Source organism: Anguilla anguilla, chromosome 8 (assembly GCF_013347855.1).
Source record: "Anguilla anguilla isolate fAngAng1 chromosome 8, fAngAng1.pri, whole genome shotgun sequence".
Taxonomy (NCBI): domain Eukaryota; kingdom Metazoa; phylum Chordata; class Actinopteri; order Anguilliformes; family Anguillidae; genus Anguilla; species Anguilla anguilla.
In genome coordinates, this window is record NC_049208.1 from 34,783,201 (window position 1) to 34,804,812 (window position 21,612).

General features: G+C 41.1%; 5 gene segments (V, D, J or C); 4 read left to right on the plus strand and 1 right to left on the minus strand.

Annotated features, from left to right (window-relative positions):
* The first annotated feature begins 3,483 nt into the window (after window positions 1–3,483).
* On the plus strand, window positions 3,484–4,045 carry LOC118233515. The segment is given in 2 exon segments: window positions 3,484–3,535; window positions 3,720–4,045. Coding segments are annotated over 2 exon segments (378 nt in total).
* A 2,220-nt stretch (window positions 4,046–6,265) lies between these two features.
* LOC118233531 lies at window positions 6,266–6,812 on the plus strand. The segment is given in 2 exon segments: window positions 6,266–6,317; window positions 6,505–6,812. Coding segments are annotated over 2 exon segments (360 nt in total).
* Window positions 6,813–10,146: 3,334 nt separating this feature from the next.
* On the plus strand, window positions 10,147–11,884 carry LOC118233519. The segment is given in 2 exon segments: window positions 10,147–10,226; window positions 10,391–11,884. Coding segments are annotated over 2 exon segments (375 nt in total).
* Window positions 11,885–13,023: 1,139 nt separating this feature from the next.
* LOC118234195 lies at window positions 13,024–16,214 on the minus strand. The segment is given in 3 exon segments: window positions 13,024–13,613; window positions 15,566–15,617; window positions 16,086–16,214. Coding segments are annotated over 3 exon segments (501 nt in total).
* A 1,330-nt stretch (window positions 16,215–17,544) lies between these two features.
* On the plus strand, window positions 17,545–18,131 carry LOC118233501. The segment is given in 2 exon segments: window positions 17,545–17,602; window positions 17,773–18,131. Coding segments are annotated over 2 exon segments (387 nt in total).
* Window positions 18,132–21,612: the final 3,481 nt, after the last annotated feature.

A 21,612-nucleotide genomic window follows, 5' to 3' on the forward strand; every position in this document is an offset into this window, starting at 1 on the left:
TTTTCCAGGGGTAAATTATAATTATGTATCTAAAAATGTTTTTTTTCACATTAGTCAATGTTGCTTTAATATTGATGACGAGACCCTGATGCCTTCTCAGACAATTATTTCCCCGAAGTTGCACAAGATAATTTGATATTAATAGCACATATCAAGTAGCTAAATTAGCTAAAGCCTACAGAGCACAGATTGGGAGGGTGGGGGGTTGGTATTTTTCGTGGATGCACAGAAATTTTGCAGTTCAGCAGTAAATCATGCAGGTGTTCACCAAATTACCATTTCCTGTCAAACTGTTCATTTTCTAATCTAACAAAGCGAGTTATTTTCTCCATGGCATGTTCTTCTTTTACATTGGCCAGCCTTTTTTGTGGGCTGGAGGAAGGCTGTTAGGTCAGTTAATTGCGATAGTTTTTATGGATGAGTTAAATATTCTTCTGACCCTCAAAGCCTACCAGTATGACACCAAGTGTGGCCATTTTGAAGTCCTGTGGATGTTTATCCGCTTCTCTGCAGCTTAAGCCAGATAAGATTTCTGTTGATAAAGAACTCTGAGGGGGAGGAATGCTCTCACGCCCTCCAGCAGTGTTCCTCCTCCTCTTTCCCAAACTCCAAACTCAGATCCATTTTCCCCATTAACTCCGCTTTCACCCTTGGTTGTGGAACAGCAATGACACACTTCTGGATATTTCTCTCCTTCGTTTGCATGGATGTAGGAGTGAGAAAATGCATTGTTCTTAAGTATCGTCATGATTTACAAGAGGAGGAATTTTCATGCGTATTGAAAACTAATTTAAGTACAATTTGGGCCAAATTTGAATAAGTAATGCAGGACTGACCCTGTGCTCCCTTCCAAATTTTCAATAAATCTGTGTTGTTTGGCTGTAGGTGACACCACTATGGGTTGAGCTTCTATACATGGCACAAGCTGCCATTACACTGTGTGACCACAGAGAGGAGATAGAGAACACTGTTTTTCGTCTGGTATAAAAGCACTACAGTATAATGAGGGAGAGGAAACTACAGGGCCCTGTTTCATAAAGCAGGATTACTGAGTTAGCTGGATAAGTGCACTGAGTAAAACCCAGAACCATCCAACATATGGCACATGGACTGAAGTAAAAAGAGCTGTTCTGGGTTTTACTCAGCACAGTTACCCAGCTAACTCAGTAACCCTGCTTTGTGAAAAAACCCAGGCTGGTATTACACTTAGACCTGCACAGGATGTTCTCTCCCCCTGTACACTGGGAATCGGGAGAGGTAACAGGAGAGAGAGAGAAAACAAGCACAGCTGGACGGGGCACCCAGTCCTTGCATCACAATGTGTAAAAATAGCAGTGAACAGAGCACGTGTCCCAGCCCTCTATAGACCTACTGCTGTTCACACATCAGAGCTACTCTAACTGTGTGTGACAGGATTTGTATAGAGGAAGAGGCTTTGCATACCTGTCCTGCCTCACAGCTCCACACAGATTAACACCCCCAGTACTGATCAGTGACTGACCAGTCCTTTCACAGACACTGACACAGGCAACACTATGATGATGTCGATCTTTTTACTGCTGGTGATGATGGGAGCTCAGGGTGAGATTGACGGATCCATTTTAAATTTTGGTCATGCTATATTTTCTTTCTCATTGTTTGACAAAGCATCTGTGTTCACAACATTTGTCATTAATGTTCAATGTCTGTGTTTGAGAATTTTAATGTGCTATGACAACCATTTCCATGTTTTGTTTTTCAGAATCAATGGCAGATGTAGTTGTGACTCAGTCTCCATCAGCTCAATCTGTTCAGCAGGGAAGCACTGTCTCTATCAGCTGTACAGCCAGTCAGAGCGTTTACACTGACAGCCATGGTGACAGACTCGGCTGGTACCTGCAGAAACCTGGCCTAGCTCCTAAACTTCTCATTTATCTTTCCACAAAACGCCAGTCTGGGATACCTGATCGTTTCAGTGGGAGTGGATCTGGGACTCAGTTTACACTGAAAATCACTGGAGTCCTGGCTGAAGATGCAGGAGATTATTGCTGTCAGAGTTTTCACTACATCAACAGTAAAAATATATTCACACAGTGATACAGAGCCGTACAAAAACCTCCCTCAGTCAGACTGCACAGAGGCTGCACTGCTGCAGCTATGACCTACTGCAGGTGCTGAGGGGGGAGCTACTCACCCAAGACATTGAGGGGCTTTGCTCGAAAACATTGAGCTTCAGTGGATTATTATGAAATCATTCAGATTCCCTATTCAAAAACATTACACTACTTTTTAATTTCAGTGCATCCTTGCCTTTATTTAGGAATGTAATTTGGAAGAATTTCCAATGATTATACATTTTGAATTCATTGTAAAAGAGTTTAGCACAAGATGTCACAGAACCTTGCAGCAGTGAACAGCAGGCAGTCCAGCACAGTGGAGTCACTCAGTCCAGAGCTCTCCCAGCACACATCACACAGGCTGCTGTTACACACCCTGACCAATCAGAGCTCCACTGCTGCTTCTGATCTGATCCTCTAACACCATAATAAAAGAGCACAAACTACAGTCTGATAGGCACTGCTGACCAATCCTGTGAGCGGCTGTGTAGAAGGGAATACATTATCTGTGAGGTCACCTTAGGAGGGAGGGATTCATTCAGCCCAGTTGTCCCTTTCTCACTGAGGACAAAGTGATTCCTCTGGTTGACTGTTTGCCTGCAGTCTGCCTGTACCAGCTGCACAACGTGAGTTCCCAGATTCAGTGGCTGTGCTGCTCAGCTGGCTGAGAGCAAAATGAAAATTAGTGGCTGCTGGCTGCACATGGGGAAGAACAGGATTTTCTGTGCTCTCCAGATTTCATGGAGGAATTATAGTTTAGGACAACAATGAGGATAACACTTGCTTTAAAATGTGGAATACGTTTTTCAAGGTTAGTGCTATTGACTGAATATTGAAAAAAACAAGCATATTCATTACTTGTCAAAATACAACTGCTAAATACAGAGAAAGAAGGTCTTCTGTGTGAATCAGGGAACATTCACAATTATACAGTATTTCACTCTTCATTAGTTTTATATGGATACACTGTAAATGAATAATTCCCTGTACCAGATGGATGTCCTTGACTTTCCGAACTCTTGTAATGAACCTGCCATCAAAGCACACAAGATGTGAATTTGGTCAACACATATTTAACAATCATACCTCGTATTCAGCCTGTCGTCACCAGTTGCACGCCTAAACTCATAGAATACAATGTCATAAACAGTAATATTGACATATCAGTGTTTGACTGGGTAAAAACAACGAGTAGTGCACGTGTCCCAGCTTTCCATAGACCACTGCTGTTCACACATCAGAGCCCCTCTAACTGTGTGTGACAGGATTTGTATAGAGGAAGGGGCTTTGCATACCTGTCCTGCCTCACTGCTCCACACAGTTTAAGACCCCCAGTACTGATCAGTGACTGACCAGTCCTTTCACAGACACTGACACAGGCAGCATTATGATGATGTCAAACGTTTTACTGCTGGTGATGCTGGGACTCTTTGCTCAGGGTGAGATTGACGGATCCAGTTTAACTTTGGATTTTTGTCATGCTACATTTTCTTTCTTTACTTTTGACAAAGGAACTTTGTTCTCAGCATTGTCATAAATGTATAGTCAAATTTACCAGAATATTGCACAGTGCTTGAGAATATTAATTTGCTTTGACTTCCATTTCCATGTTTTGTTTTTCAGAATCAATGGCAGACATAGTTCTGACTCAGGATCCAACAGTTCGGTCTGTTCAGCTGGGAGACACAGTCTCTATCAGCTGTACAGTCAGTCAGAGTGTTTACGGCAACAACCTTCTCAGCTGGTACCTGCAGAAACCTGGTCAGGCTCCTAAACTTCTGATTTATGGTGCCACAACTCGCCAGTCTGGGATTCCTGATCGTTTCAGTGGAAGTGGATCTGGGACTCAGTTTACACTGAAAATCACTGGAGTCCAGGCTGAAGATGCAGGAGATTATTATTGTCAGAGTGCTCATCTCATCAGTAGTAGCTGGGTATTCACACAGTGATACAGAGCCGTACAAAAACCTCCCTCAGGCAGACTGCACAGAGACTGCACTGCTGCATCTGGGTCCTACTGCAGGTGCTGAAGGGGGAGCCACTGGGCTGTGACCCCGAGGGGCTCTGCTCAAATTCTGAGCTGTTTTGTGCAATAATAACTTTCTTATTCTAATATTTCATACCATTTCTTTAAATGTTAATGTGAGCACATCCAATACTTTCCTATTAAGACCCATTTAAATTTTATCAGCATAAACCTTTCATTGAAGGAATACACTTGAGAAACTTACACTTACACACCTGAGGTATCAGTACGTTGTAAACACAAGGAAAAGATAAACAGATTTAACTAATGACTGGAGTGGTGAATTACGTTTACTGGACCAGAGGTGGGACTCAACACATACAAGTGAAATATCTTGAATGTAATGTTTTAGTTTTTTTTTTACATATTTGAGGAATTTTTCAGGGGTAAATTATAATTTAGAATCTAAACAGATTTTTTGCACATTGGTCAATGTTCCCTTAATTTCGATGATGATACCCAGAAAAATTCTAGGATAATTCATGTCCTGTAGTTGCACAGCATATTTGGAAATTAATACCGAATTCCAATGAGCTACCGGCTACAGGGCAGTCAGTGATGAGAGTGGCTCTCACACCCCCCAGCAGTGTTCCTCCTGCTCTTTCCCAAACTCCAAATTCAGCTCCGTCTTCAGCACTGTCTTCACTTTCACCCTCGGTTGTGAAAAAACTGATACATCATAGGAAATCTCGCTCATTCATTTGCATGGATGCAGGTATGAGCAAAAGCATTGTTCATAAGTATCGTCATGATTTACAATAGGAGAAATGTTCATGCTTACTGAAGATTTTTTTAAGCATATTGTTGGCCAAATTTGAATAAGTAATGCAGGATTGACCCTGTGCTCCCTTCCAAATTTTCAAGTAATCAGCATTCTATGGCTGTAGGTGACACCACTATGGGTTGAGCTTCTATACATGGCACAAGTTGCCATTACACTGTGTGACCACAGAGAGGCGATAGAGAGCACTGTTTTTCTTCTGATATAAAAGCACTACAGTATAATGAGGGAGAGGAAACTACAGGGCCCTGTTTCATAAAGCAGGATTACTGAGTTAGCTGGATAAATGCACTGAGTAAAACCCAGAACCATCCAACATATGGCACATAGTCTGAAGTAAAAAGAGCTGTTCTGGGTTTAACTCAGCACAGTTACCCAGCTAACTCAGTAACCCCGCTTTGTGAAAAAACCCAGGCTGGTATTACACTTAGACCTAACCAGTGCAGTTTAATGCAGCTACACAATGGAGTAGTCTGACTATATAAGCTGAACAGGATGTACTCTCTCCCTGTACATGTAAGTGAGCGATCTGCAGTGCAGGGAAAGAAGTGTTTGCTGGGAGAATGTGCATTATAGGAGATATAGTTTCTCTGTGCTCTCACAAAATGATGGAGGACATTGATAAACTGCGCATGGATGGTGGAAGGCATGACTCAGTAAATATGACCTCAGATAGAAAAATAAATAAATAAATAAATGATGAAATAATAATGGACGTTCCACTGCTACACTGGAGAACATAGCAGTAGAGAGTGAAGTAGAGCGTTCCCTTCTACAGTTAGCACAGTGTTCCCTCTGATATCACAAATAATCTCATTATAATCATCTGAAAACTATAGTGTTAAATATGAGGAAGGACCGGCTCATAATGACAAGAGGAAAAGCTCACTATAACAGTGTTTTAATACATATTCTTTTGACAAGGATATACCACATTTGAATCTTTTCCTGTGCATGCATGATGTCACAGAATGTTTTATTTCTGATACTGAAACGTCTATCAGAACAAACAACACAGATATTTATTAAATACACATTTTCTGGCATATTAGTCAGTATGCTGTTACCCGTGACATATTATGGATCTATAAAAGTGCAATCTAATAAAAAAAAGTAATTCACTTAACGCATACTATAAATATGCTGTCTGGATGAAAATAGCAGTGAATAGTGCACGTGTCCCAGCCCTCTATAGACCCACTGCTGTTCACACATCAGAGCTCCTCTAACTGTGTGACAGGATTTGTATAGAGGAAGGGGCTTTGCATACCAGTCCTGCCTCACTGCTCCACACACTTTAAGACCCCCAGGACTGATCAGTGACTGTCCAGTCCTTTCACAGACACTGACACAGGCAGCATTATGATGATGTCAAACGTTCTACTGCTGGTGATGCTGGGACTCCTTGTACAGGGTGAGAAAGATGGATCCATTTTACCTTGAGATTTTTGTTGTAGTTCACATTTCTGTTTGTCTCATTTCGCAAGAAACCTTTTTTCACACAAGTTGCCATCATAATATAGTCAAATGTACCAGAATTGAGCACATTGTTTGAAAATATTAATATGCATTGACATCCATTTCCATGTTTTGTGTTTCAGAATCAAAAGCAGATAAAGTGCTGACTCAGGATCCAGCAGCTCGGTCTGTTCAGTTGGGAGAGACTGTCTCTATCAGCTGTACAGCCAGTCAGAGTGTGGGCACTTGTCTAAACTGGAACCTACAGAAACCTGGTCAGGCTCCTAAACTTCTGATTTATTATGCCACTACTCGCCAGTCTGGGATTCCTGATCGTTTCAGTGGGAGTGGATCTGGGACTCAGTTTACACTGAAAATCACTGGAGTCCAGGCTGAAGATGCAGGAGATTATTACTGTCAGCAGTGCAGCAGCTACCCGTTCACACAGTGATACAGAGCCGTACAAAAACCTCCCTCAGTCAGACTGCACAGAGACTGCACTGCTGCAGCTGGGACCTACTGCAGGTGCTGAGGGGGGAGCCACTGATCTGGAACACTGAGCAATGGTAAATTATAAAAATGTTTATACTCTCTCAAATCTAAATAATTATCATATGTTTCAATTTCAGTGTATCGAAACTTTTAATTAGGAATACAATGTTGAAGAATTTCCGGTTACTTTGCTTTATAATCTCTCCCTGGCCAATAGACATATGTTGTTCTGAAGCAGTGCTCTCACATAAAATATCACATTTCCAAATGAATTCATTCTTTAAAAGTTTAAAAGAAGATATCACAGCATGTATCAGTAGTGAACAGCAGGCAGTCCAGCACAGTGGAATCACTCAGTCCAGAGCTCTCCCAGCACACCTTGCACAGACTGCTGCTACACACCCTGACCAATCAGAGAGCTCCACTGCTGCTTCTGATCTGATCCTCTAACACCATAATAAAAGAGCACAAACTACAGTCTGATAGGCACTGCTGACCAATCCTGTGAGCCACTGTGTAGAAGGGAACACATCATTATCTGCATGGTCACCTTAGGAGGGAGGGATTCATTCAGCTCAGTTGTCCCTTTCTCACTGAGGACAGAGTGATTCCTCTGGGTGACTGTTTGCCTGCAGTCTGCCTGTACCAGCTGCACAATGTGAGCTCCCAGATTCAGTGGCTGTGCTGCTCAGCTGGCTGAGAGCTAAAGGAAAATTAGTGGCTGCTGGCTGCACATGGGGAAGAGCAGGAGTTTCTGAGCTCTCCAGTATGGATGGAGGAATTACTGTTTAGGACAAAAATGAGGATAAATCTTTGTTTAAAACATGTATTACATTTACCAAGATCAACTTAGTATTTCCTGTATTTAAAAACAAAAATGTTCAGTGCTAGTTGTCAAAATAAAACTGCATTAAATACAGGGTGAGAAGGTCTTCTGAATTAAATCAGGAAACTTTCACAGTAATAAAGTATTCAACTTTTCATTGATTCCATATGGATATACTGTGAATGAATAATTCCTTGAGCCTGACTGATATCCCAGACTGTTTGATCTCTTGTAATGAACTTGTCATCAGTGCACACAATGTTTAAATTAATTAACCACATATTTCACAATTATACCTCATATTTAGCCTGTTTTCACTAGTTACACACCCATAATCAAACAGTATAATCATACAGTACAGTCAGAATCAGTAATATTGACTTTCAAATACTTGACTGGGGAAAAACAGCAGTGAAAAGAGCAGGTGTATAAAGAAACTGCAATACTAACACGCAATGTGAATTTATTCAACACATATTTTATACAATGTTGAGACATATTCAGCAAGCCTTTTTTCACCAGTTATTTGTCTAAAATCATACATTACAATACCACAAACAGTAAGACTGACATTTAAACATTTAACAGGGTAAAAACAGCATGTGTTCCAGCTCTCTATAGACCCACTGCTGTTCACACATCAGAGCTCCTCTAACTGTGTGTGACAGGATTTCCATGATTTGTTTTTCAGAATCAATGGCAGATATAGTGCTGACTCAGGATCCAGCAGCTCAGTCTGTTCAGCCTGGAGGCACTGTCTCTATCAGCTGTACAGCCAGTCAGAGTGTTTACAGCAACAACCGTCTCTACTGGTACCTGCAGAAACCTGGCCAGGCTCCTAAACTTCTGATTTATGCTGCCACAAGTCGCCAGTCTGGGATTCATGATCATTTCAGTGGGAGTGGAGGTGGGACTCAGTTTACAGTGAAAATCACTGGAGTCCGGACTGAAGATGCAGGAGATTATTACTGTCAGAGTTTACATCAGCTCAGTGGTAGCTGGCTGTTCACACAGTGATACAGAGCCGTACAAAAACCTCCCTCAGTCAGACTGCACAGAAACTGCACTGCTGCAGCTGGGACCTACTGCAGGTGCTGAGGGGGGAGGCACTGACCCGAGATATTGAGGGGCTTTGCTTGAAAATATTGAGCTTCAGTGGATTATTATGAAATTGTTCAGATTCTCTATTCAAAAAAATTACACTACATTTTAATTTCAGTGCATCCTAGCCTTTATTTAGGAATGTAATTTCGATGAATTTCCAATGACTTTGCATTTTGAATTCATTGTAAAATAGTTTAACACAAGATGTCACAGAACCCTGTAGCAGTGAACAGCAGGAAGTCCAGCACAATAGAGTCACTCAGTCCAGAGCTCTCCCAGCACACATCACACAGGCTGCTGTTACACACCCTGACCAATCAGAGCACCACTGCTGCTTCTGATCTGACCCTCTAACACCATAATAAAAGAGCACAAACTACAGTCTGATAGGCGCTGCTGACCAATCCTGGGGCCTCCAGTGGTATAGTCCATACAGTGCTTTCCACGTGCTCAATAAATAAAATAATATAAATGCTGACCAATCCTGTGAGCCACTGTGTAGAAGGGAACATATCATTATCTGTATGGTCACATTAGGAGGGAGGGATTCATTCAGCCCAGTTGTCCTTTTCTCACTGAGGACAAAGTGATTCCTCTGGTTGACTGTTTTCCTGCAGTCTGGCTCTACCAGCTGCACAATGTGAGCTCCCAGATTCAGTGGCTGCGCTGCTCAGCTGGCTGAGAGCAAAATGAATATTATAGGCTACTGGCAGCACATGGGGCCGAGCATGATTTTCTGTGCTCTCCAGGACTGATGGAGGAATTACAGTTTAGCACAAAAATGACACTAAAGCCTGGCTTAAATCATGGAATAACTTTTCCACAGTCAGCTTAGTTTTCACAGTATTAAAAAAAAAAAACATTTTCATTGCTAGTTGTCACAATACAACTGCACAAAAAACTGAGAAGAAGATATGAGTGAAATCAGGAAATGTTCAAAATAATACAATTTTTTCACTTTTCATTGATTCTAAATGGCTATACTGTAACTGAATAATTCCCTGTGCCTGACTGATAGTTTCTTTATGGGAGATTGGAAAGTCAAATATAACATGCAACGTAAATGAATTCAACACGTATTTTGCACAATGATAATCCATATTCAACCTGCCTGTTTTCAACAATTATGCTTATAAAATCAGAAATTACAAAGCTAAAAATAGTAATATTGAATATGAACATTGAACAGGGTAAAAACAGCACATGTCCCAGCCATCTATAGACCCACTGCTGTTCACACATCAGAGCTCCTCTAACTGTGTGTGACAGGATTTGTATAGAGGAAGGGGCTTTGCATACCTGTCCTGCCTCACTGCTCCTCACCCTTTAAGATCCCCAGTACTGATCAGTGACTGTCCAGTCCTTTCAAAGACACTGACACAGGCAGCACTATAATGATGTTGGTCGTTCTACTGCTGGTGATGCTGGGTCTTCTTGTACAAGGTGAGAAAGACAGATCCATTTTAACTTTTGGTCATGTTATATTATCTTTCACATTTTTTGACAAAGAATATGTGTTCACAGCCTTTGTCATTAATGTCCAGTTTACCAAAATATTTCCCTGTTTGAGAATTGGTATGACTACCATTTTCATGTTTTGTTTTCAGAATCAATGGCAGATATAGTCCTGACTCAGGATCCAGCAGCTCAGTCTGTTCAGCTGGGAGACACTGTCTCTATCAGCTGTACAGCCAGTCAGAGTGTTTACAGCAATGACCGTCTCAGCTGGTACCAGCAGAAACCTGGTCAGGCTCCTAAACTTCTGATTTATGCTGCCACAACACGCCAGTCTGGGATTCCTGATCGTTTCAGTGGGACTGGATCTGGGACTCAGTTTACGCTGAAAATCACTGGAGTCCAGGCTGAAGATGCAGGAGATTATTACTGTCAGGGTGCTCATTATATCAGTAGTAGCTGGGTGTTCACACAGTGATACAGAGCCGTACAAAAACCTCCCTCAGTCAGACTGCACTGCTGCAGCTGGGACCTACTGCAGGTGCTGAGGGGGGAGGCACTGATCTGGGACATATTGCCAGTGGACCAGTAGGGGGCGACAATTTATGCCTCTCTGTACTGAAGAGGAGCTACTCTGTGTCATGCACAGAACCCATAGCAGATCTGCTGCTGAACCACACACACTACTGTACCACAGCATCACAGGAAACACGTCGTATATCAGCTCACAAGGAGCAATGATCACCTGGAGTTCACCCTAAGCTGAGGATGTGTACTTTCTCCTAGAGGAGGAATGAGTGGGATTTCAAATTAACTGCTGTCTGAAGGGTATTTTGAGTTGATTACATACATCAGAGTTTATGTAATTAAAGGTGTTTCTGTTCAGATGGGATCCTGGTGACATCTCAGCCACGATGCACTGAATCGCAGAATTTATTATTTTCTGCGACAGTATTTCTTTGATTGGCACCATCATCTTTTTTTTTAAGTTTCAAATTTTCTCGTTAGTTATTCAATTTAAACGCAACTTTGCATGATACAGCATGGATAGACTTCCATAACAAGCTCCCATATTATTAAATTTGATCATTTTAAACTCAACGGATATCAGTGCATTCATTTTGAATTGATATCCCTTGAGCTTAATGCATTCAATTGCACAGGCATCCATTATATTTCAGGCATGGGGTCAGTACTGGGTTAGTATTACCAAAACCTGTTTGTGTTTGCTGAATAAATGCAGCATTGCGTATTTGGAAATTTGAAGGATGGAATATATAAAAGTGAGAAAACCCCTCAGATACTCGTCAAGTGTCAAGATCACCAACTGTAAGAGACCCCTCTGATGCACCAAACAGCAGAAGTATCTGAGTGGAGAAGAAATTCGTGTAGTCTTACCTGTTGCTGCATGGAACAGCACTAATTTAATAATATTTCAATTATTTGACTCCAAAATAATGTTTTAACCAATAACTTAATAGTTATGGAGACCTCTTTTTCTCCATTCAAAAAGTGGAACAGATACAATTAAATTTTTCACTCCATGAAATCACAAGGAAACACTAAATGGCTAAAACACTCATCGAAGCCACTGACAATTTTAAAATGCAGAAAATAATTCTTTTTTTTTTTTTTTAATCTTTGGAGTATTTGAAATGCAAATAGAAATTGTAATCATACATAATTTTTGACTATGTTGTTTTCAGAATATTTATGAATCGAGAACCCATTTTTTATTTAATTAATTTATGCATTTACAATGAAAGCATAATTTTACTTGTCTGCTCATCTTCGTTTATAAAATATTTTCTCACTTAAATGCACAATTGTATTTTGAGATTAGACTGTATTTATGATTCTAGGCACTTTAATTTAGTTATATTATGATACTTAAAGGTTAAGTTTAAGTTTCACATTATTATTCTGTACAGATAAATAAGAGTGCAAGTCCCCTCAGATGTGAAATCTCTAATCTGAGATTCACGCTAAGGCAGACGTAAGGTACACACACATCCTATTTTTAGCTAACTATGGAAATGAGCCCTCCACCTCCTCAAGCTCAAACAGCTGTCTCAGTGGTGGGGTATTTTGGGCTGAGAAACTGCAAGCTGTGGGGGTGAAACTCAGATTTGCATATGCAGGGCGGGGCAGGCTGGTTCTGCTTTCCCTCAGTGGGACTGACTCAATCTGGGAATAGAGCAGTACTGTGGCCAGGTGTCTGGGCTGTCCCCAGGGGGTTAGTGTGAGCAGAGCACACATCCTGCTGCACAGAACTGCACTGAGCGTGCTCACACATCACTGCTCCTCTCAGCAGGGCTCCAGAGCTGGGACTGCCCCTCCTTAACTGAATCCAGATCAGTTATTTCACACACAACCTCTCATCGCCTCCATCTGGTCTCTGGCTGAGTCTCTTATAAATTGGTATATAGTAATTTAGTAATTAATTATAATTGTATTTTCCATGAAAAGAAAACTCATGTAATATTTCTTAGTGGTTTCTCAATACATTTCTATCAAATAAACTGTACAGACAGGAATGGAAACCTATTTAGAATTAAATCACTGACTCAATAAATAATATATATTCTTTTTCAATTAATACAAAGTTTAATTTTTATTATCTTATTTGAATTCTTGGGAGTATTCCAAAAGTATTTCAGTGGCAAGAACATAATTGTGATTTCATCAGAGTGAGGGCTGGCCTTTTGGTGGAATCACTACAGATTTTGCACAAAAACAACAGGATCACAAAAGTCTATTTATATAAAAACAGCGAGTCAAACAATAACTTTTCAAAGAATCTTTATTATTTCGATGATTTTTATCTAACAGCTATTGCCAAAATCACACAAACACAAATAAGAAGGCAGGTATGCATATTTGTTGAGGAGCACAAGCAGAGCACATGTGAGACATTAGCAGTGACAGCTCAGGCTGGAGGAAGGATTCACACACAGACCCAGCTCAGTGTGCAGCAGTAAGGAGCAGAGAGGCTGAGAGCAGAGCAGGGTAAACACAGTGTGATCAGAGTGTGTGAGCTGGGCCTGCACCCGCCCTACTCAGTACAGTCAGCTCTCCTCAGTGTCTGAGGGGGGGCAGCCTGGGAGCCCTTTGTGGCCTCACAGGTCAGTGACCCCGCCTTCATCCAGTCGTCCGCACTGAGAGTCAGGGAGCTGCTCCAGCTGTACAGGCCGTCCTTCCCCAGGACCCCGGCGCTCCCGGCCACGCCCGAGCTCCTACTGGTACCGTCGACTTTCCAGTGCAGAGTCCAGTCTGACGGGAAGCCCTTGTTGGCCAGACACACCAGTGTGGCCTTCCCCTGCTTCACCTCCACACTGGAGGGGGGCAGGACTGTGAGGGCGGGGACTGTGTCACCTGGGAGACAGAGCAGAGATGTGGTGAGGTCAGACAGTGGACACGCCCCCATGTGTCAATCATTCTGTCGGCACAATGAGACATGAATGTGATGCAGAAATTATCAGGCGTTATACTCAGGCAGTGGCTGAAGTGAGTTTATCCCGATTCACCTCACATTGCAGAATAACATGCATCCTGACACGATTAAATATTCAGTCTGCTTCTTTAAGTTATTATGATTATTATTATTATAAACTGTGAGTGCCCTTTATAATGAGAAGATTTGGCGCTGCAACAGAACTCTTCATTAAAGGTTTAATTGTATTCTCCAGCTCTTGTACAGCTTGACCTGCTTTTGTAAATTATAAATCAGTTCCCTAAATAATATCCTCAACCTTTAATGAAAGAATAAATAAATGCATAATGGCATTAAACACTGATGATCTACAGAATGAATCACATTTTCTGAAGTTTCCTTTGTGTTCCTTCTCATTTATGAACTGAACACGCAGTCTGAAAACAGCATTACCAACTTTTCTTGAACCTTACTACAATGTATCAAATAGAAAAACGAATTCATCAAAAATGGAAATTTCTCACATTTTTAGCACTGAAACCAATATTCCGTAGCCTACAGAATGCTAAGACATGACTTATTATTTTATTTATTTATTTATTTATTTTTAATTACGTGGATAACAGTCGAATTGCATGTCACCGAGAAAACGATGATGTTCGTAGTTCCTTAGACTGTACCATTAATACCATTAGACTGTTCAAAAATCAATAAAGCCGTTGTGATCCTATGGACGTGAAGTACACCAATGCAATTTATTTAGTCCATCTGGAGCACAAAATCGAAAAGGCATCTGACAATCGGTACTGTCATCTAAGCATCAAACACGAAGACTGACAGACTGAAGTCAAAGATGGATAGATTAAAAAGAATGTGAGAATGTTTTCACGTATCACAACAATGATTATAAATTCGATTTACAACGTCTAACGTCGGAAGATTTACAGCATATTTAAAAAGAAAGCAAAAACACCGGCTTAATTAAATGGATCTGAAAGAGAATTACTTACGTCCAACTGACAATTTTGTTCCGCCACCGAAAGTCCTCCACAGTGACACAGACTCATTCACCCGCCGTACAAAAACCTCTCACTCAAGCGACACAGCTTTCCTTTGCCCCTTCCCGTTCTTTCTGACCATTTTTTAAAATGTTACATGTCCTTTGATTTGTAAATATTTTACGCAAACGCAGCTTAGCTACTTTGTTGAGCTTTTCACGTGCATATGTTCTTTTTTCTGTTCAGCTGAACACCTGATTCAGCTTGAATTATATAAAATGTAGAATGTTTACAATGAGAAAAAGCTATTTGTGAAGTGAATTAAAATTAATTCAGAAGGATTTGAGATCAATTGCCGATTTTGAAAATAATAAGCCTACTGTTTTTTGTTAATTCACGCATCACAAAAATGATTAGCATTTTGATTTACTTCGTCGGAAAATTGCAGCATCTTAAAATGAAACAAAAATCGATAGTGATGGGTCTGAAAGAGAAATTACTTACGTCCAACTGACAGTTTTGTTCCGCCACCAAAAGTGACCCACAGTGATGCAGACTCATTCACCCGCCGTACAAAAACCTCTCACTCTAGAGACAGTCGTTTGCCTTTGCCCTTTTTCATTCTTTCTGACTTTACGTGGCTTTTGTTTGTTGAATTTGTTACATGTTACATGCCCTTTGATTTTTGTACACTATATCCTCTGCAAATGTAGTTTACTTTGATGAGCTTTATGTGGATCTGTGTTTTTCGTCTAACTGAACTACTGAAACAGCTTGAATAGGATCAAATGTGGAATTTACAATGCTAACACTTCGTTTAAACTGATAGAATCTGGTAGAATCTTCTAAAATTTTTGCAGAAAAAGTTTAGAAAGCCGGGTTGTGTCGCCACTTACTGCCGATTTCCAGTTTGGTCCCGCCACCGAAAGTCCACCAAAGTGATTGAATCTAATTAACCGGACGTGCAAAAACCTGCCTGTTGGACAGATCGTTGATCTGACAGACTGAGTAGTGTTAGAAAGTCCTCTGCTGGAGAATTGAGGAAGAACAATTAAGATGATGTTCTGAAAGCTGTTAAGATCGTGTTCTCATTATTAAGTTTGAAATATTAATATTAAATATGTTTCAATACCCATTCTGTAATTCAAGTGCCCTGACTCGAAATGATAAATGATGCGACTGTGACAGGACTAGTAGCGCGAGATGAACAGATGAGCGCTCATCACCTCCTGTATGGAGTCACAGATTCCTACTATTCCTGAACCCCACAGACATTCAATAACCATGGACAGCCACAATGGTTATTCAACTTTTTTTCACATTTTTCTTAATTTTACTCAGATCTCTTTTTGAAGACAACTTAAAAATAAAACATTTTTGAGCCAATGGTCACTTTAACTTCATTTTGAGTTTTACCTTCATCAGCACCACTGTTATCCCTGAGGTAATAACGCTGATAAGTGGAAGTTTCAATCTGGTGCTGAATTCTGATGGTGCTGCTCCTGACTGGCCAGTACCTCCACAGGCCAGTGTGTAATTGGCCATAGTGCTGATCAGAAAGGGAGGGTGTCAGTTGGCTCAGCTGTTCTTGCCTCATCATGTAAGAGTGACTCTGGTTATTTTGGCCTCCACAGGCTGCCTGCTTCCTGCCTGTGTCAACTGCACAAGATGCACAGGCCTCCAGCTCAGTGCCTGTGCTGCTGAGTCTGTGCATTGCAGTAAAGACATGGTGGGTAACAGCACACACATTGGGGGAGAGTGAATGATTTTCAGCACTATCCAGGAAGGAGTTATAACTGTGTCCATCGAGGATCTGAAATAAATGTTTTCATTCATGATGTAGGCCTTCAAATATGATTTGTCATCTCAAACTAGAGCAAAATTCTAGTCTGTATTCAATTAATGTGTGTGCTTATCTTTTACATGAAAATGATAGCATTACACTTCTTCTAGCAAGTTGGGATTTATCATTGTTGAACTTGTCAAATTGTGTTTGTGAAGGCAAAATCCAGATTTGAATGTAAATCTAAGCGAAAGTGAAGCAGTGCTCTCTGAATCCAGGACTTCCCAATCCCAGTGTCTGGCTAATTATTCACAATGATACCAACTACAGAACTGAAGAAAACATACATTATTAACGCCTGGAAATCATTTAGAGCTTTAAAATGTGTAATAGACAGTAATATAAGCACATTTTGAGATCTTTATAATGTCTAAAGCTGCCAGCTTTGTATTTGATAAACACAAAAGTTAAGCAGTAAGGAAAAAAACTGTGAGGTGGGTTTCCCCATGTCTTCAGCTGGAGTTAAAGGGTTACAGGTGAGAACAGACTCCCAGTTTACTGGGGTTCACTGAGGGCCACAGACAGTCAGCATCTGTGGGGAGAATCACATACCATTAGTGAAGCAGTCCCAGAGTGAGGTCCCCAGGCTCTGGGCAGTGGCACCTTAATCTGGAGGTGGGGGGGGCTCTAAGTGCTGCAGCTGGAGCCCCTCCTGGAAGAGCCTGCTCCCAATCACTGAAGAACTGGTGTAATTACTGCGGTTCTGTTTTTATTCCTTCACTCTGGCCTCTGACTGCTTTTCATGATCCTGCAGACACTGGGAATCGGGAGAGGTGACGAGAAAGAGAGAGAAAACAAGCACAGCTGGACGGGGCACCCAGTCCCTGCATCACAATGAGGAAAAACAGCAGTGAATAGAGCACGTGACCCAGCCCTCTACAGACCCACTGCTGTTCACACATCAGAGCTCCTCTAACTGTGTGTGACAGGATTTGTATAGAGGAAGGGGCTTTGCATACCTGTCCTGCCTCACTGCTCCACACACTTTAAGACCCCCAGTGCTGATCAGTGATCACAAACACTGACACAGGCAGCATTATGATGATGTCAGTCTTTCTACTGCTGGTGATGCTGGGACTCTTTGCTCAGGGTGAGAAAATCTCATTTTGTTGTAATTGATCACTAGGGGTTTTTGTCATATTTTAATAAATGTTTGGTATTTTTTCACAAAATCTTTTGCTGTTTTTATATTCAAATTCACAATTATATATAAACATTACTGAAATATTTATGTTCAAACTAACGTTTATTATTTTTCAGAATCGATGGCAGATATAGTCCTGACTCAGTCTCCGTCAGCTCAGTCTGTTCAGCTGGGAGACACTGTCTCTATCAGCTGTACAGCCAGTCAGAGTGTTTACACTGACAGCAATGGCAACTACCTCCACTGGTACCAGCAGAAACCTGGTCAGGCTCCTAAACTTCTGATTTATCTTGCCACAAAACGCCAGTCTGGGATTCCTGATCGTTTCAGTGGGAGTGGATCTGGGACTCAGTTTACACTGAAAATCACTGGAGTCCAGGCTGAAGATGCAGGAGATTATTACTGTCAGAGTTTACATCAGATCGGTAGTAGCTGGCCGTTCACACAGTGATACAGAGCCGTACAAAAACCTCCCTCAGTCAGACTGCACAGAGACTGCACTGCTGCAGCTGGGACCTACTGCAGGTGCTGAAGGGGGAGCCACTGGGCTGTGACCACAAGGGGCTCTGCTCAAATTCTGAGCTGTTTTGTGCAATAATAACTTTCTTATTCTAATATTTAATGCCATTTCTTTAAATATTAATGTGAGCACATCCAATACTTTCCTGTTAAGATCCATTTAAATTTTATCAGCATAAACCTTTCATTGAAGGAATACACTTGAGAAACTTACACTTACACACCTGAGGTATCAGTACGTTGTAAACACAAGGAAATATAAACAGATTTAACTAATGACTGGAGTGGTGAATTACTATTCAATTACGTTTACAGGACCAGAGGTGGGACTCAACACACACAAGTGAAATTTCTTGAATGTAAAGTTTGTACGTATTTGAGGTTTTTCCAGGGGTAAATTATAATGAAGGATCTAAACAGATTTTTTGGACATTGGTCAATATTCCCTTAATTTTGATGATGAGACCCAGAAACATTCTAGGATAATTCATGTCCTGTAGTTGCACAGCATCTTTGGAAATTAATACCGAATACCAATGAGCTACCGGCTACAGAGAATTCAGTGATGAGAGTGGCTCTCATACCCCCCAGCAGTGTTCCTCCTGCTCTTTCCCAAACTCCAAACTCAGCTCCATCTTCAGCACTGACTTCACTTTCATCCTTGGTTGTGATTAAACTGATACATCATAGGAAATCTCGCTCATTCATTTGCATGGATGCAGGTGTGAGCAAAAACATTGTTCAAAAGTATCATCATAATTTACAATAGGTGGAATTTTCATGCTTACTGAAGACTCATTTAAGTTCAATTTTGGCCAAATTTGAATAAGTAATGCATGATTGACCCTGTGCTCCCTTCCAAATTTTCAGCATAGTAATCAGCATTCTATGGCTGTAGAGGACACCACTACGGGTTACATTTCTATACATGGCACAAGCTGTCGTTACACTGCGTGACCACAGGGCGGAAACAGAGAGTGCTGTATTGCTCCTGATATAAAAGCACTACAGTATAATGAGGGAGAGGAAACTACAGGGCCCTGTTTCATAAAGCAGGATTACTGAGTTAGCTGGATAAGTGCACTGAGTAAAACCCAGAATCCTCCAAAATATGGCACATGGACTGAAGTAAAAAGAGCTGTTCTGGGTTTTACTCAGCACAGTTACCCAGCTAACTCAGTAACCCTGCTTTGTGGAAAAAAAACCCCAGGCTGGTATTACATTTAGACCGAACCAGTGCAGTTTAATGCAGCCACACAATGGAGTAGTCTGACTATATAAGCTGAATAGGATGTACATGTAAATGAGTGATCTGCAGTGCAGGGAAAGAAGTGTTTGCTGGGAGAATGTGCATTATGGGAGATATAGTTTCTCTGTGCTCTCACAAAATGATGGAGGACATTGAAAGAATGGGGATGGAGGATGGAAGGCATGACTCAATAAATTTGAATGAATTTTAAAAAAATGAAAAATAAATCAGTGATGAAACAATAATGGACGTTCCACTGCTGCACTGGACTTCCCTTCTACAGTTAGCACAGTAATCCCTCTGATAACACAAAGAACCTCATTCCAATCATCTGAAAACTACAGTGCTAAATATGAAGGAAGGACCTGCTCATAACGACAAAAGGAAAATGTCATTCTAACAGTGTTTTAGTTCACATTCTTTTCACAAGGATAGACGACATTTGAATAATTTCCTGTGCATGTATGATATCACTGAATTTCTCATTTCCGATACTGAAAGTTTATCAGAACAAACACAGAAATTTATTAAATACACATTTTCTGGAATATTAGTCAAAATGCTGTCACCCGTGACCAATTATGGATCTATAAAAGTGAAATCTAATTTCATAAATAATTCACTTAATGCACGCAATAAATATGTTGTCTAGATGAAATAGCAGTGAGTAAAGCATGTGACCCAGCCCTCTGTAGACCCACTGCTGTTCACACATCAGAGCTCCTCTAACTGTGTGTGACAGGATTTGTATAGAGGAAGGGGCTTTGCATACCTGTCCTGCCTCACTGCTCCACACACTTTAAGGCCCCCAGCACTGATTGGTGACTGTCCAGTCCTTTCACAGACACTGACACAGGCAGCATTATGATGATGTCAAACCTTCTACTGCTGGTGATGCTGGGACTCCTTGTACAAGGTGAGAGACTTCGATCTCATTTTAATTGATCACTTTTAATTTTGATGATAATTTAGAAAAAAAATGTTTTGTTACTTTTCATTAAAATTTTCCAGTTTCTTTCTGTTCATTATTTCCAGGAATATTAGTAATGGAGAGAAATATTTATATTAAAATGTTCTTTTCCATTTTATTTTTCAGAAACAATGGCACAAGTTGTCCTAACTCAGGATCCAGCAGCTCGGTCTGTTCAGCTGGGAGACACTGTCTCTATCAGCTGTACAGTCAGTCAGAGTGTTTACAGTTGCAACATTGCCAATGACTGTTTCAGCTGGTACCTGCAGAAACCTGGTCAAGCTCCGAAACGTCTGATTTATTATGCCAAATTACGCCAGACTGGGATTCCTGATCGTTTCAGTGGGAGTGGATCTGGGACTCAGTTTACACTGAAAATCACTGGAGTCCAGGCTGAAGATGCAGGAGATTATTACTGTCAGAGTTTTCACTACATCAACAGTAAAAATATATTCACACAGTGATACAGAGCCGTACAAAAACCTCCCTCAGACAGACTGCACAGAGACTGCACTGCTGCAGCTGGGACCTACTGCAGGTGCTGAGGGGGGAGGCACTGATCTGGAACACCAGTATTTACAGCTGGGATGTAGGGGGCGACAATGAGCCACAGCCCTGAATGTATGCCTCTCTGTGCTGAAGAGGAGCTGCTCTGTGTCACACACAGAACCCATAGCAGAGCTGCTGCTGAAACACACACACTTCTGTACCACAACATCACAGGAAACACATAGAATCATTTCACAAGCAACAATGATGACCAGGTTTGGCTGAGTTCACCCAATATCAGAGTATGTGAACATTCTCCCAGAAGTGGAATGAGAGGGATATTCAAATAGATTTCTTTCAGAAAGGCATTTTGAGTATGTATTCAATACATAGATGATAATTGGTTACCTGCATCTCACCCAGTGCATGCTGGGATAGGCTCCAGAACCCCCTGTGACCCTGCCCAGGGTAAGCGGGTATAGATAATGGATGGATGGATGGATGGATAGATCATAACTGGTGTCATTAAAGGTATTTATTTTCAGATGGAATCATGCTGGTATCATAGCTATGCAGTCAATTTTAAATTCATCATCTCCAATTGCACTGAATTTGGTATGCCTAATTTGCAAACTACGTCCAAGCATGCTCTCATGTATGGTCATGCTGCCAGTTCAGGAGAGTGAAGACAACACACATTTCTCCTCAAAATGACACAGTTCCACCTAG